The 13435-nt window shown below is 42.9% G+C and overlaps 1 protein-coding gene across 15 annotated transcripts in view; it reads right to left on the bottom strand.

Moving 5' to 3' along the window:
- The window catches only part of DTNB (dystrobrevin beta), a 130999-nt gene that overhangs the window by 37553 nt on the left and 80011 nt on the right, over nucleotides 1-13435 (bottom strand). For all 15 annotated transcript variants that reach the window (XR_010621871.1, XR_010621873.1, XR_010621872.1 and 12 more), the window contains 3 exons: nucleotides 6422-6507; nucleotides 4954-5067; nucleotides 1098-1194 (listed from right to left, as the gene is read on the bottom strand). Coding sequence is in view for 10 of the 15 variants with exons in the window: in XM_065730566.1 (XP_065586638.1) it covers nucleotides 1098-1194; nucleotides 4954-5067; nucleotides 6422-6507 (297 nt within the window). In the remaining 5 variants the exon portion in view is untranslated. The remainder of the gene's footprint in view (nucleotides 1-1097; nucleotides 1195-4953; nucleotides 5068-6421; nucleotides 6508-13435) is intronic.

The following is a 13435-nucleotide window of genomic DNA, read 5'->3' as shown; positions in this document are numbered from 1 at the left end:
TGTACAAACAAAGCACATCAAGTGCAGAACGAACAGGACAACTACAGTTTTCAGAGAAAAGATTGGAAAGTGCCATCAGTGAGAGGAGTATCTGCAAAGGGAGAAACCAGGAACACTGGGAACTCCTTCATTTAATGGAAGGAGAGCCATATGGAATCATAGTCATTAAGGTTGGAAAGGACCTCAAAGACCATCTAGTCCAACCGTAATGCAACATGTAAAACCAAGTAATGACAAAATAGTCACAGGCTCTGGGGATAACTGGGGTCGGAGGGGACCTCAGGAGACCTCCAGTCCAACCTCCTCCCAGAACAGTGTCAATTTCATCCCAGGGCAGATTGCTCAGGGCTCTGCCCAGTTGGGTCTCAGAAGCCTCCAAGGATGGAGATGGTACAGCCCCTCAGGGTACTGCTCCACTGCCCCAGCATCCTCCTGGGGAAGCTATTCCTCATCTCTCCCCCATTTTTCCCATTGCATCTCTTAGATGAAAAACACTTTGAGTGAGGACAACGTTTTCCCATTCATTTTATAGAATGAGGCCCACGTCCAATTTAAAGAATGGAAAGAAGCGCACAATATTTCAGAGTCTGCTGATCAACTGTGAGCTCAACTCTGGCAGTAGGCTCTGAAAAGAATAATCAGAAATCCAAAGAATAACATATGATATAGATTAGAATGCCACCCAATGATGAAACACAGAGACCCAACCAACATCGGGTTGGTGCTCTACTGCTCTTTGAAACACGCTGCCATGCTTTGCACGAGGAGCTGTACTCTGTATATGATGTACTTCCCAATTACGCTCAGGAAAATGGAACTGTTACCCAGAACACCATGCAGATGATTACCAAGTCTAACACTTCTCCAAAACCTTCCAGTGTTCTTGGTATTTTAACCCCAAAAGCAGCATATGAACCTGAAATACCACTGACCATCTGTACCCATATGCAGAGCCTGTAAGGAAACGACTTTTTGCAAATTCCTTCTATTTCTTATGAAGTACTTATAAGGGTAAAACCAGCAATGCAGGAGTGTCAGAACAGTGAATCTCACACGGTGGACAGAATGCACTGCATCTCCAACCCTCAGTGCCTTACTTTGAGTAGCTTCATCAGCCCTTCGAGCTGCACCATCAGTTCCCTTCTGCTTTCCTGAAGTGCAGACATCCTCTGTTCCAGCTCATCCTTTCTCTGCCTGTTCAGGAGATGGGAAAGAAAGTCAGAAAAGAACTCCGAGTATTTAGAAAATCAGGAAACTCACAGATATAACTGCTTTTTTTGTCACTCCCTCCTGCTTTCAATTTATAAAATTACAGCAAAATACGGTTCAACGGCCATGAATCCTACACGTAACAATCTTTCTACTTACAATCTAAAAATCTACAGTTAACATCTTGATAGGAGGAAGCCCTTGTATTTATCTTTTTTCTTTTCAGAGGGCTGCATTTTGAGAAAAAAGCCAGCTTCCTTTTCAGAACACTCCGCACATCAGAGCCAGGCATCCTGCAGAGCCTTCAGAATGAGCTATGGGAGGAAAGAAAGAAAGGAAAAGAGCAGAGAAGAGCAGAAAAGGCTGCAGATGTTTGGCGAGGAACAGCACTGTGCTATCACCTCTCTGGATGGAGGCTCAGCAGAGCTATTTCTGCCCAGCAATGTGACGTGCAGTCTTTGAGACCAGAACCCATGGACAAGAATAGGAGGCAATAAGTGTCTTTCCCTTTCCTTGGCATCAAAAAACCTCTGTACTTCTGCAGATGCCTATCTGGGGGAGATGTAAGGAAACGTGGCCATATGGTTCTGTTTTATACGTAAAAAAATAGTGGCTAATATAAAGGGAAATTCAAAGACAAACTGTCAACACGTGTCAGAAGTTCATTCTCTGATAGGATTTAAGAAATGCTGGACCCCACAAATCACAGCCATAGGTATTAATAAATAATGGTAAGGAAAAACAGATGGGGAAGGCTTATCCATTCATTCACAGTTATTTTTGTGAATACAATAATATCATACTCCACAGTTAAAGGCACCACATACTGTAGACTGAATTTGTGGATGGTATCTGTGTTCTTCCACAGTGTGCAATGGATACAGCATTCTGGGAATTCCAATGACCAATTGGACACCAGAATCTGGAACGCAGACTGCATCGATCCATTGAGTGTGGCAAGCAACAAGCACTCACCCCAACCAGAAAACTCTACAGATCACATTATAGAATTTCTTTCTCTACTGATTCTTAAAAGTATATACCAAGTATTTGCTATTTTAAGCATTTCTTTATTTCCTTTTTAAAAAAATATTTTGAAGAATGTTGTTACTAAATGCCCACACCTACCACAAAAATAAGGCAATAAGGAGATAATGGAATCACAGAATATCCCAAGTTGGAGGGGCACCATAAGGGTCATTGAGTCCAACTCCTCCATGACTGTATATGCATCGTCACCTGGAATATGAACAGCTGATGGAGCAGTAGGAGTACCTGTTCATAGCAGGAGAACGGGACCACAGGGCCTTTAAAGGTCCCTTCCTACCCAAGCCATTCTATGACCCCACAAATAATGTAAAAATCAACATATCGGATATGTATAGCTCAATGAAGTTGTTAATTAAGAATCAACACCAATGTGTCTGTCTGATTTTGGCTGACATTACCTACTTTCTTTTTTGATGGCTTTTGGTGAAGAAAGCTGTGCATCAAGGACAAAAGACGTTCAGTGTTATAAAATAAAAATGACAGGTCATCCTCTGGAGATATAAATAGAGAGATGCAGTCTGAGGCTCATGCCTGGAACAAACCAGTTCATGGCACCTGTGTATAAATGAGCATCCTGAGCACTTGCAAGCAGAAGAAACAAAGAGCATCAGGGCACTCATCCAAGGTTACATTTGCCAACAATGTGGTAGAGCTGACTCATGCCTATGGGCTGTGTTGTCTGCAGATTTTTCAACCTGGGACAAGTTGATTTTCCACGGATTAACGTTTTCATGCTTTTGTAGCCTAAATTCTACACAGCAATTGAGATGATTTGATAGCACGTGATTAGATGAAATCACACGCAAGGTCAGCCCAGAAATGGAGAGAAAAGATTTGGAAACAGCACTGGGCATGGGAAGGTCAGAAATAATAGACACACACTTTTAGTCCTCTGAGCAAAGACAAAGCACAGACACTAACTAGCAATCACACTGAGGGTATCAAGGGATGCAGTAATCCTTTCAGCTCTAAAAGGGTAAACATGGCACTGAGGGACATGGTTGGTGGGCATGGTGGGATGGGGTGGGGTTGGACTTGGGGATCTTAGAGGTCTTTTCCCACAGTAATGGCTCTATTATTCTAAAATAAAAGCTTGAGTGTGTCTGGCATAGATGCTTCAGTTGGAAAGGGTCTGGCAGGAGCACTGCAGGGAAAAGATCCGTACTCCATGTGATGCCTAAGGCCAGACTGGAAATCACAATGGCTCCTGGCCATTTGTGCATGCATTTTTCTGTACATTCAACCTTCAGTTCCTCAGTGCATCTCCCATGTCACGATTGTGTTTATGAGCTTGAAGGCCAGAAGTGGCTGCAATGACCATTCAGGTTTTCTGATAACAAAATACAAGCCTCATTCCTCCTAGTTAGCTTTATTTTGGCAGAATACCTACGGGAGACTGAAAACTCACTGCTCTTGAGACTACTGCCTCACTTTAGAAAACATGTGCTTTTATTGTGATCTGAAAGTGCCGTGTTTCCAATTTAAGCTCTTGGTTCTTATTGCTTCTCTGCTGGAGCAAACACACACCAAGCTGCCTTGCAATATCCCTTTTTGCAGCCCTTGCATAATGTCTGTTGGTATCTTCTGCATCCTTACCAGTTTTTAAACATTTAAAAAATATATACATAGACACATAGAGTACATAGCTGGAAAATCTCTGTGCTGGTGTCATTAGGCATGAGAACGAAAATGTCAGCGAGATATGAAAAGTACTAACATCTAGCAGGTTCTGTATGAACAACTACTGAAAGAAGCTGAAAGCTTTACGTTTTCCAGCACAGGAATAGAGCATACCATGCAGAAACTGCCTTCAGTTGCAGTGGCTCCATTCCAAGAGCATTACACCTTATGGAAAACCTACAATTGTGCCATTTCATAAGTGGACAGAAAATAAAAACCCAAACACAACAGTAAATGGAATATAGCGTAGTTTTCAAAGAGCTGTTGCTGCCAAGAGCTTGAATTTTAGAACCTACTTTAGATTATGAACACAATTTTTGAAGGTTCAGCTCTGAATTAACTCGTAGCAGAAGATGAAATAAAATACAGCTAGAGAACACCCTTGTGACTACCCAAACTATGAAACACTTTATTCTATAAATACCGTCAGTTTCTCCCTGTCACTTAAAAATGTGAACTTAAAGAGGCTTTGAAGATTGTTCACCAACTGTGGGTGTATGTCTGAATATTTGTAGGCAGGAACTTTCAGAGTTCCACTGATTAATCTCACGTTCATTTTCAACTCGACCCTTTTGAGCAATACACAAGAAGCAGTTAATACCATTTTTCTCCTCAGTTATTCCTCTTTGCAAACAGTTTTTTGAACTGTACAAAGAGAACTTGTGTTCAGAGGCATTTTTATTTACTTACAAATCCACTTCTAAAAGGGAAAATTGCAATATGCTGTCACTCTTTGGTATTCAGTAGCTCAAACAAAGCTTTGAGGTTACTGAAGACATGCTGATATTACAGAATCATGGAATCATTATGGTTAAAAAAGACCACCAAGATCCTGGGGTCCATCCCCCACCCATGCCTGTCCCCCAGTGCCACATCTCCATGTCTCCTGAATGCCTCCGAGGACAATGACTCCACCACCTGCCCTACGATGCCCCTGATAAGAGTCAACACGATCTGTGCTACAGAGCAGACCAATCAGCCAAATGCACACCATCTCTCAGCCATTTCTATTACCGTAGAAGTCGGAGCTCAGCCAGCAGTGTTGGGTTCTGCTGGGCTTTCTCTGGCGTGGGCTGTGAGGCTTGCTCGTGCTCCAGTCTCAGCCGTTGGATTTCCTGCAGTATCTCTCTATACAAATGAAAGGGAAAGATTACAGAGGAATAGTGACCCTCTACACGGCTCTTAAAACACTGTTATAACCCTTCAAGCACTCTTGCCATCACTCTTCAGTCTAAGTACAGCAATTTTGTTCATACATGACTGGCACAGATCTGAATCCACGACAGGTACATTAGCACAGTCTTATGAATTGCTGTAATACACACTGAAAATTTACTACTGTAAGTTATAAGAGATAGGAAATTGCTTGTGTGCTGTACGCTGGCAATGACTCTTCAAAACCCTTCAAGTGGAATGGGTATAAGAGACAGCCAAGCTGCTCTCCTTACACAGCTCCTTAACAGCACTGATTGAGATATCCCTTATCTGCGATCTCGGTGAATAATCTCAAATTCCTGCAGGCTCTCTTGAAAGTACAGCATTTACTTCATACCAAGCCTCCAGGACCAGGATTCCTCTCAACAAACCCTTTTATGGCAGCTCCCAAGACCAGGGACAGGATCACCTGAGCACAGCTATGGCATGGCACCATGGCATCAGGACCCAACACAGCACACTGTCTGCAGCTGTTCAGCAGCTTGCTTTTTAGGGCAGTACCCTTTTGGTTTCTCTTAGTCAGAGAAACAAGTACTCAACAAAGGGGTGCTGAAGAAGCAAGGAAGGGCAAATGCAGTATTACAATAAAAATAGAATTCTCCTTAACAACCCCTCTGGAACAGGAGGAGGAAACCATCTACAGCCCATCTCCTCTTTTTTTTCCAGGCCTCCTAGTTTTTTCAGGTCATAGAATCACTCAGGTTGGAAAAGACCTCTCAGATCACTAAGTCCAACTGCAACCCACCCCACCATGCCCACTGACCATGTCCCTCAGTGCCACATCTCCATGTCTCAAACACCTCCAGGGACTGTGACCCCACCACTTCCCTAGGCAGCATGTTCTAGATTCTTCTGTCCTCCAGGGAAAACGAAATAAATGAAACAAATCCTCATTCCTCTCAAGTTAGATTGATCCACCCTACCTGTTCCACCACCTATAGCTGGTTGATTCTCCTGCCACCACAGGAACTTACCCAGCTGTGGGGTTTCCTGGGCTGGAGGGCAGCAATACAGAGCTCCTGGTAATCAGTACTGATGAGTTTAAGAGGATTATTTAAGATCAGTTCAGAAGAACAACTTGTTTCCCAGGGAATAAAGGCACTGCAGCTGCATCAGCACTGAGCTCACTGGTTAATGAGGCAGCTGCACCTTCCAACAAAAGATGTAGGAAAACAATCTGGTTGATATAATACAAAAGGTTAAACACTACAAAGCAAAAACCCAAACGTTGTTCCTAAAACATCACCAATCAAAGCTTGGTTTTTACCTGTTTTTGTTTTCCAGCTCTGCTATCAGCTGTCTTTGCTGTTTGTTGGCATCGAAGTTGAAACCCAGGTCTGTGGGTGGGCGAGGCTGGTGGATGGAGAACAAAGGAAAATCAGTCACAGCACTCATTACCTGCTAACCACACACGACACTGTTTGGATCCAGTCCCATATTTCCTGACTGATACAGTGCAATACCAGCAGCCCCAAGTGCATAGCAGTGCTGGGAGGGAACATTTGATCACAGTGCTTTTGGTACTTTCCCTAGGTCCCATTTCTCCCCTTCTTCCAGTTCATCAACTCAGTGGTGATGCTGGGGTTAAATGAAGCCTTTCAGTGCCTTTATCTTTTGTGACTCTCAGGCTTCATCATCTCTGTGTGTTTGGCATGCTTTTCACCAGCAGCTATCACCACTGCTGAGAAAAGTGTTGGGCAATTAAAGAGGAACCTGTGGTTTCTACTGGCAGATGGGCTGTGAGATGAAGAAGCAATACACTCTGAATCACAGAACCATTCAAGTTGGAAAAGACCTCTGAGAATACCAAATCCAACCCCAACCCATCCCCACCATGCCCAATGACCACGTCCCTTAGTGCCACATCCCAGCAGTTCTTGAACACCTGTTTAGGAGGTTCTCAAATGACTCAAAGCTGTCCTGGCCATCAGACACAAAAGGTTCTCCTTGAGAGAACTTGGAGCTAGGGAGCTGGCTTCCATCATGGCAGATATACAGCAGATGGATGGAAGAGCTGGGTGTAGATCTCTACTCCTGAGGAATGAACGGGTGGAAAGTGATTGAACCAGGACAAAAGGGAGACACAGTCCTCAAACAGTCTCAAAACTGATCCCCATGGTCTCTCCATATCCTGCTGCCATCAAGACAAGCACAGGCCTGCTCCACTTGCAGCCTCTTGGCCTTCCCCTGAAACACTTGATTTTGCTGCAAACTAGGTGGCTGCCTATAATTAAACAATTTCATTCTCAACCTCTTTCTTTAGGAATCCTGCACAAAGCTTGAAGTCATCCTCATGACCTAAAGTGCTCAAGTTCCCAAAAGAAAAGAGCACTGCAGAGGAACTTAGCCCAAGCTGCTCGCTCGATCACCACACGTCGAAAGGTCATTTGGAAACCTCACAGTGGATATTTTGCACAACAGCTCAACGCTTTCTTGTTTGTTCTGTTGCTTCCAAGGGTCAGTTCAAAGTTTAAAGGTAACTCCAAATTGCAGAGCTGCTGAGATTCAAAAGGATCTTTTAAGAGGGAATCATAGATTCATAGAACTGTTAAAGTTGGAAGAGCCCTCTAAGATCATCAACCCCAACCATCAACTTGTTACCATTCCCACTAAATCTAAGAGTCCCACTTGCTAGTTTTGTTTTTGTTGCTGACACGGTTTATGTGGAGTTTTAAAGAAGAAATCATGTTACTTTCCTTACACTGTGACAATCAAATCAAATACAAATAGGAGAGGAACCATTAACATCCTGCATTTTCACTGCAATGCTGCTGACACTCCCTTTGCTCTCGAATCCACTGCCATTTGATAAAGCATTTGCTTCACATTTGCAGACTGTACCTCACTGTGACAAGTAGGCAGAACTCTTGAGGACAAGACTAAAATACCAAATTATATGAGAAATTCTAGAAGTGGTTGAAAAAAGTAGGTTGTGTTCTATTAAGAAGAGTGCAAATGCACATATTTACTTCAAACATGTCAACTGCATTGACACCTGAATGCAGCAGTTTTGCAAAAAAAGGACCTGCAAATGCAAGTGGTTAGCAAAACAGAGCCAGTAATGTTACACTTTTGCAGAGCCACACCATCACATAATTGATGAGATGCATCTCGGGAGTCCTGAGGGAACTGGCTGATGTAGTCACCAAGCCACTCTCAGTATTTGAAAAGTCACAGCAGTCACATAAAGCCCCTGGTGACTGGAAAAAAGGCAACATCACACCCATTTTTAAGACAGGTAGAAAGGATGGTGCTGGGAACTACTGACCTGTCAGCCTCACCTCTGCGCCAGGGAAGATGATGGAGCAGATCTTCCTGGAAGTTGTGCTAAGGCACATAGAAGGCAGGGAGGAAACCAGCATGGCTTCACCATGGGCAAATCCTGCTTGACTGACCTAGTGGCCTTCTATGATGGTGTCACTGCATCAATGAACAAGGGAAGAGCCACTGATGTCATTTGTCTGAATTACAGTAAGACCTTTAACATGGTATCCCACAGTATCCTCCTCTCCAAATTGAAAAGATTAGATGGGTAGACTGTTCAGTGGATGAGGAACTGGTTGTGAGATTGTTCCCAGAGAGCAGTGGTCGATGGCTCCATGTCTGAACAGAGATCAGTGACGTGTGGTGTCCCTCAGGGGTCAGTACTGGGACTGGTGCTCTTTGATATCTTCATCAGTGACATCAACAGTGGAGTCGAGTGCAGCCTCAGCAGTTTACAGCTGACACCAAGCTGTGGGGTGCGGTCAACACACCAGAAGGACGGGATGCCATCCAGGGAAACCTAGACAGGCTGAGCAGTGGGCCCAGGAAGACCTCATGTGGTCCAACAAAGCCAAGTGCAAAGTTGGCACCTGGTTCACCCCACTGTCGATACAAGCTGGGGGTAAAAGGATTGAGCACAGCACTGGAACAAGTTGCCCAGAGATGTGGCGGATGCTCCATCGCTGGAGACAAAGACATTATGCAAGGACTGAAAGATGGGAAAGAACAAATGAATAAGAGGAGACAACATAAAAAATCTGAAATACACAATGCTTACTGCCAAGAGGAAAGCTGTATATTATCCTTGATGTCCCCTGAGGCAGGAGAATGCAAACCAAGCAAGGAATAATTAAGTTAGGATTCAGGAAAATCGTTTTTATCAGTAGATGAATTTACAGATTGGCACAAATGCTTTCGATGTACTCTGTCTGGTGTGGACTCCAATGCATTGTTTTTTTCTTAAGTTACATGGCTATATGTCTGCCCAAAGCTGAACAAAGCTACAGTGGAGTGTACCTGTTACTCCCAAACACAGCAGTGCTGTAAACAGGAATGTCTCAGAACATTTTTTCCCCTAAAAATAAGTCAATCTTCCTCTAAAACACCCTCAGATATCCTATAACTCATTTTTCTATCAAATCTGAAGAGATTAGAGATCTCTATTTTAAGGCTTGTGAACGGGATGGATGCTGAATAAACAACCTCCTATCTCTCCTGTTTTGATTCATTTCTAACTTTCCTTTCAAGCTGGAAAAATCTGACTACCAGACATTTTTCTGCTCCCATCACTTCTCATGCTCTTTGATGAGGTTTTCTCTTCACTCTTCCTTTTTTCCCCTTTATCATTCTTGTTACTGCTCTTCTTTCAGATTGTTTTATAAACCTGCAAATGTCTATAAGGAAAACCATATTATTTCATAGAAAGAAATCCCTGACTGTTGCAATGTTATTAACAAAGAACTAATTTAAGCTGCGATCTTCAATTTTTTTTTTCCATTTCTTTCTTTGGTGGGAAAAAGTATTTGTGTTCAGGTTGCATTTTTGGGTGACTTTTCCAGCAGTAGCTCAAGAATTGAAAATGTCTGAAATGAAAATGTCATATCAGTTACTCTGCTTGCAGGATGAGTAGTCTGAATCTTTCCTTGAGTCATCTTTCCTTGAGTCATCATTGATCAATAATCCTCCAAACTGCTTTACAACCTACTTGAGAGTTGCAACTGTTTCCTCTGTTACAGGCAAGTACCTTGCTGCTGCAGCCCATAAAGAAAAATACAGGGTCATAAGGAAAGAGTTTGCAAGAGATGTGCAGACTTGAAAAAGTTTGCCATTACTTTTATCAAGACTGCAGACTGCTTTGTGGAGTACACAGCTTAATGAAGCTCGGCTCATCTTCTGCAGCAAACACAGGATGTTGTTCTCCTGAATGAAGCAAATTGCATGGGGAGAGAAAACTTTCTAATTACTACTAGTAGGAGATAATTTGGAAATATGAGATATCATAGAATCATGAAATCATTAATGTTGGAAAAGGTTTGACCTCTAGGATCACCAAGTATAGCCATCAACCCATCCCCACCATGCTCACTCTTAGGATCACTGAGGTTGGAAGAGACCTCCAAGATCATCAAGCCCAATTGCTGACTGACCACCACCATGCCCATCGTCACCCAAAGGTGCAAATACTGTTTTGGGTTTCAGGCTGGACAGCTTGTACTTCTTCAATGAATGAATTCCTCCAGAGCATGGGAAAGGAAACCTGCCCTTTGTGGCTTTCCTTGTTGGTGAGGAGTGAAAATCTTGTAAAGATAATAACTCCAACTGTTATGGCATAGAAGCGACATGGAGATTTTTTCTTGGCCCTGCTGAACATGGTTTGCCATTTTTGAACACAGGTTCCTAAGGCAATAATACAATACAGCCAAATCCTGATGCCTGCAGATCAACGCAGGAACAACTTGAGGAGTTCATTCAGGGTAAGAGGACTCTGAAGTATGGTTGGGCTTGAAAAGTAAAAAGTCTTTTGATACAGTGAACCATAACATAGGACTCCAGTTTTACACCAAACAGCAGCGAGACCAAAGCCAAAGCTTTTGCTTTTTAAGCTGAAGAACGCTATTATAATAAGTAACATGTTAAATTAAAAAAGTTTCAAAGCTATGCAAAATCTCCAACATGGCTGAAAGTATAACTGCCATTATTTTCTGCTTTTCTGGTGCTCAGCATGAGTGCCGAAACACTGAAAGTTCTGAGGATCACCCAAATGGCAAGCTCTATCCTCTCCCAGCAATGAAATCTATAAGAGGATGATTATAAAACCTACTCCAAATCCTTCATATCTGGAACAGTGAAACCCTCTAGTGTTGTGCTTCAGTTTTCATATGGTAGAGCATTAAGCTTGAGAGACGCCATGCTGGACCTCCGAGTTAGACTGGGGTTCACCATAAGGAACTACAAAATACTTTTTGGGGCGGAAGCGGAGGATTTAATGACACTTTTTAATCAAGTTCCAAAAAAAGGCAGTTTGGCAAGCAGCTGCACTCCTCCATCAGCTGGATTTGGAAGAGCCTGTCAAAACCCACTAAAGCTTCCCGTGGGCAACAGCTTCCCATTCCCTGCTGTAAGGAGTGCACTGTGTGATGGAAGTCTGGAGCAGTATTTCACCTCTTCATCCCTGCAGTATCACAGTGTTCTTTATAATCAAGACAGAGAAGAAGAATCAACAAAAAATGGCCCGTGTAACTCCTGTGTGCAGGAGAAGATCCAAGAATGAAGCTGCAGAGTTATCCTGAAAAGATGTACGGCAGCAAATCTGATTTACTTGTTCTTATTTAAATAAAACATGTATGAAACATTACCTAATGCCTGAAAGAAGAAGGATTAGTTAAAGAGAATATTACAAATGTTATTTAGGTTGTAGGTGCAGTAGCTTTAATGAGATGAGATGATGACAGGCTTTCAGTAGTGCTCAATGTTAAGGGAAGAAGGCAACCACACACTGTTTTCAAAAAAGAGCAGCGTAGGCAAGAACCTAATTATTGCTAACTCATCCACATAACTCAACCTAGTTAGCCACTCATCCATAATTGAGTATTTTCTCCTATTTATTAGGTGCTCGTGCTTTTCTTAGCAGTGAGGTCAGCAGAGCCCTGATCACACTGGTGATCCCCCATGGACCACTGAGTCCAATCGTGTCTTCACACAGCACCATCCAAACCCAAACTCCATGCCTAAGAGTAATGTCCCCATGCTCCCTGAGCTCTGGCAGCTTGGGACTGTGCTCACTGCCCTGAGAGCTTTGCCATGCCCACCACTCTTTGGGGCAGAACCTTTCCTTAATTCCCACCTGACTCTGGAAGAAGCGATTTAAGTACAGTTTGGTGTTCTTTCTGTTGATTTTTTCACTTTATTCCCCTCATCACCTTCTGCTTTTCCCTCTTTTGCTTTCCACCTCCTCGGTCTGTGGCCAGCCAACAGCTACTTCAATGCACAGCACTCTGCTTGACCAAACTGACAAGCCCAAGCATAGCCCTGAGTGACTTGAACTCAATAAAAATGAGTCTGTCCTCTGAAGACTGGCTTGAAGAAAACAAGAGCAACCCAGTCAAAGCTTCTTCTGAGTGAACACAGACTGGACTGCTGCCTACCAGGGAGTAATTGCACTGGTTGCATGCCATGAGCCTCTGCTGCACTAGTGAGTAAGTAAATTACATGTATTGGGTGACAGATGATGCATTCTCCTTTATTCTCCTCTCAGCCTGTTCATTTTTCTTTAAGAGGAAACAGACTCAGATTTCAAGAATTAACTCTGAGATCCGCCTCAAATTATTTTGGCCCAGTAAGACTTCAAGCAAAGACTGTTTCCCTAAAAAACATTAATGGAATGTATTTGTATTCATATTACAAGTGACATTTATTATAGTAACTAGCCTGCAGAAGGCAGCTTTAACATTTTATCTAATTTGAGAAAAAGCAGAAGCTGATGGACTGGGTCAGATCCATCACCGCGTCGTCCACTGTACAATTTCCAGAAGCGATCACTGTCAGCCACTTCAAAGAGAAGAATAAGCAACCATGCCTCAGGCTGTTTCACTATGAACAGCCTCTGCATCTGGAGCCCTCTTAATTTCTAGCAGTCAATGTTAAAAAAGTGTATTACGTCAGAGAAGTAGGACTGGAGAGGACATCAAGGAACACTTTTGTTCATATCAGTGTATCTCCAGTATTCCCAGCAGATACTGGTCTGTCTTGGTATTAAAGTCTCCAAATACTCCACAGCTCTTTTATGGCACTTTGGTTCCATCCTGTACTTACATTAAGATTCACATTCATACAGAAATTCAAGTGAGAAAGGATCTCTGGAGGTTTCTAGCCCAATTCATAGCATGCTGCTGGAGACCTCTTCCAGATGAGCTCCGACCTTCTCCAAGGATAAAGATTTCACCTCTCCAATGGGCAACCTCTCCCAGTATCTGCCCATCATCATGGTGAAATGTTTTTCTTAAATACATCATTGGAA

This window comes from Cyrtonyx montezumae, unplaced genomic scaffold (genome assembly GCF_038088225.1).
Source record: "Cyrtonyx montezumae isolate F1298 unplaced genomic scaffold, pur_monq_1.0 scaffold_13, whole genome shotgun sequence".
Classification (NCBI taxonomy): Eukaryota; Metazoa; Chordata; class Aves; order Galliformes; family Odontophoridae; genus Cyrtonyx; species Cyrtonyx montezumae.
Note: the sequence above shows the minus strand (reverse complement) of the source record. Positions and strands in the feature narration are given on the sequence as shown.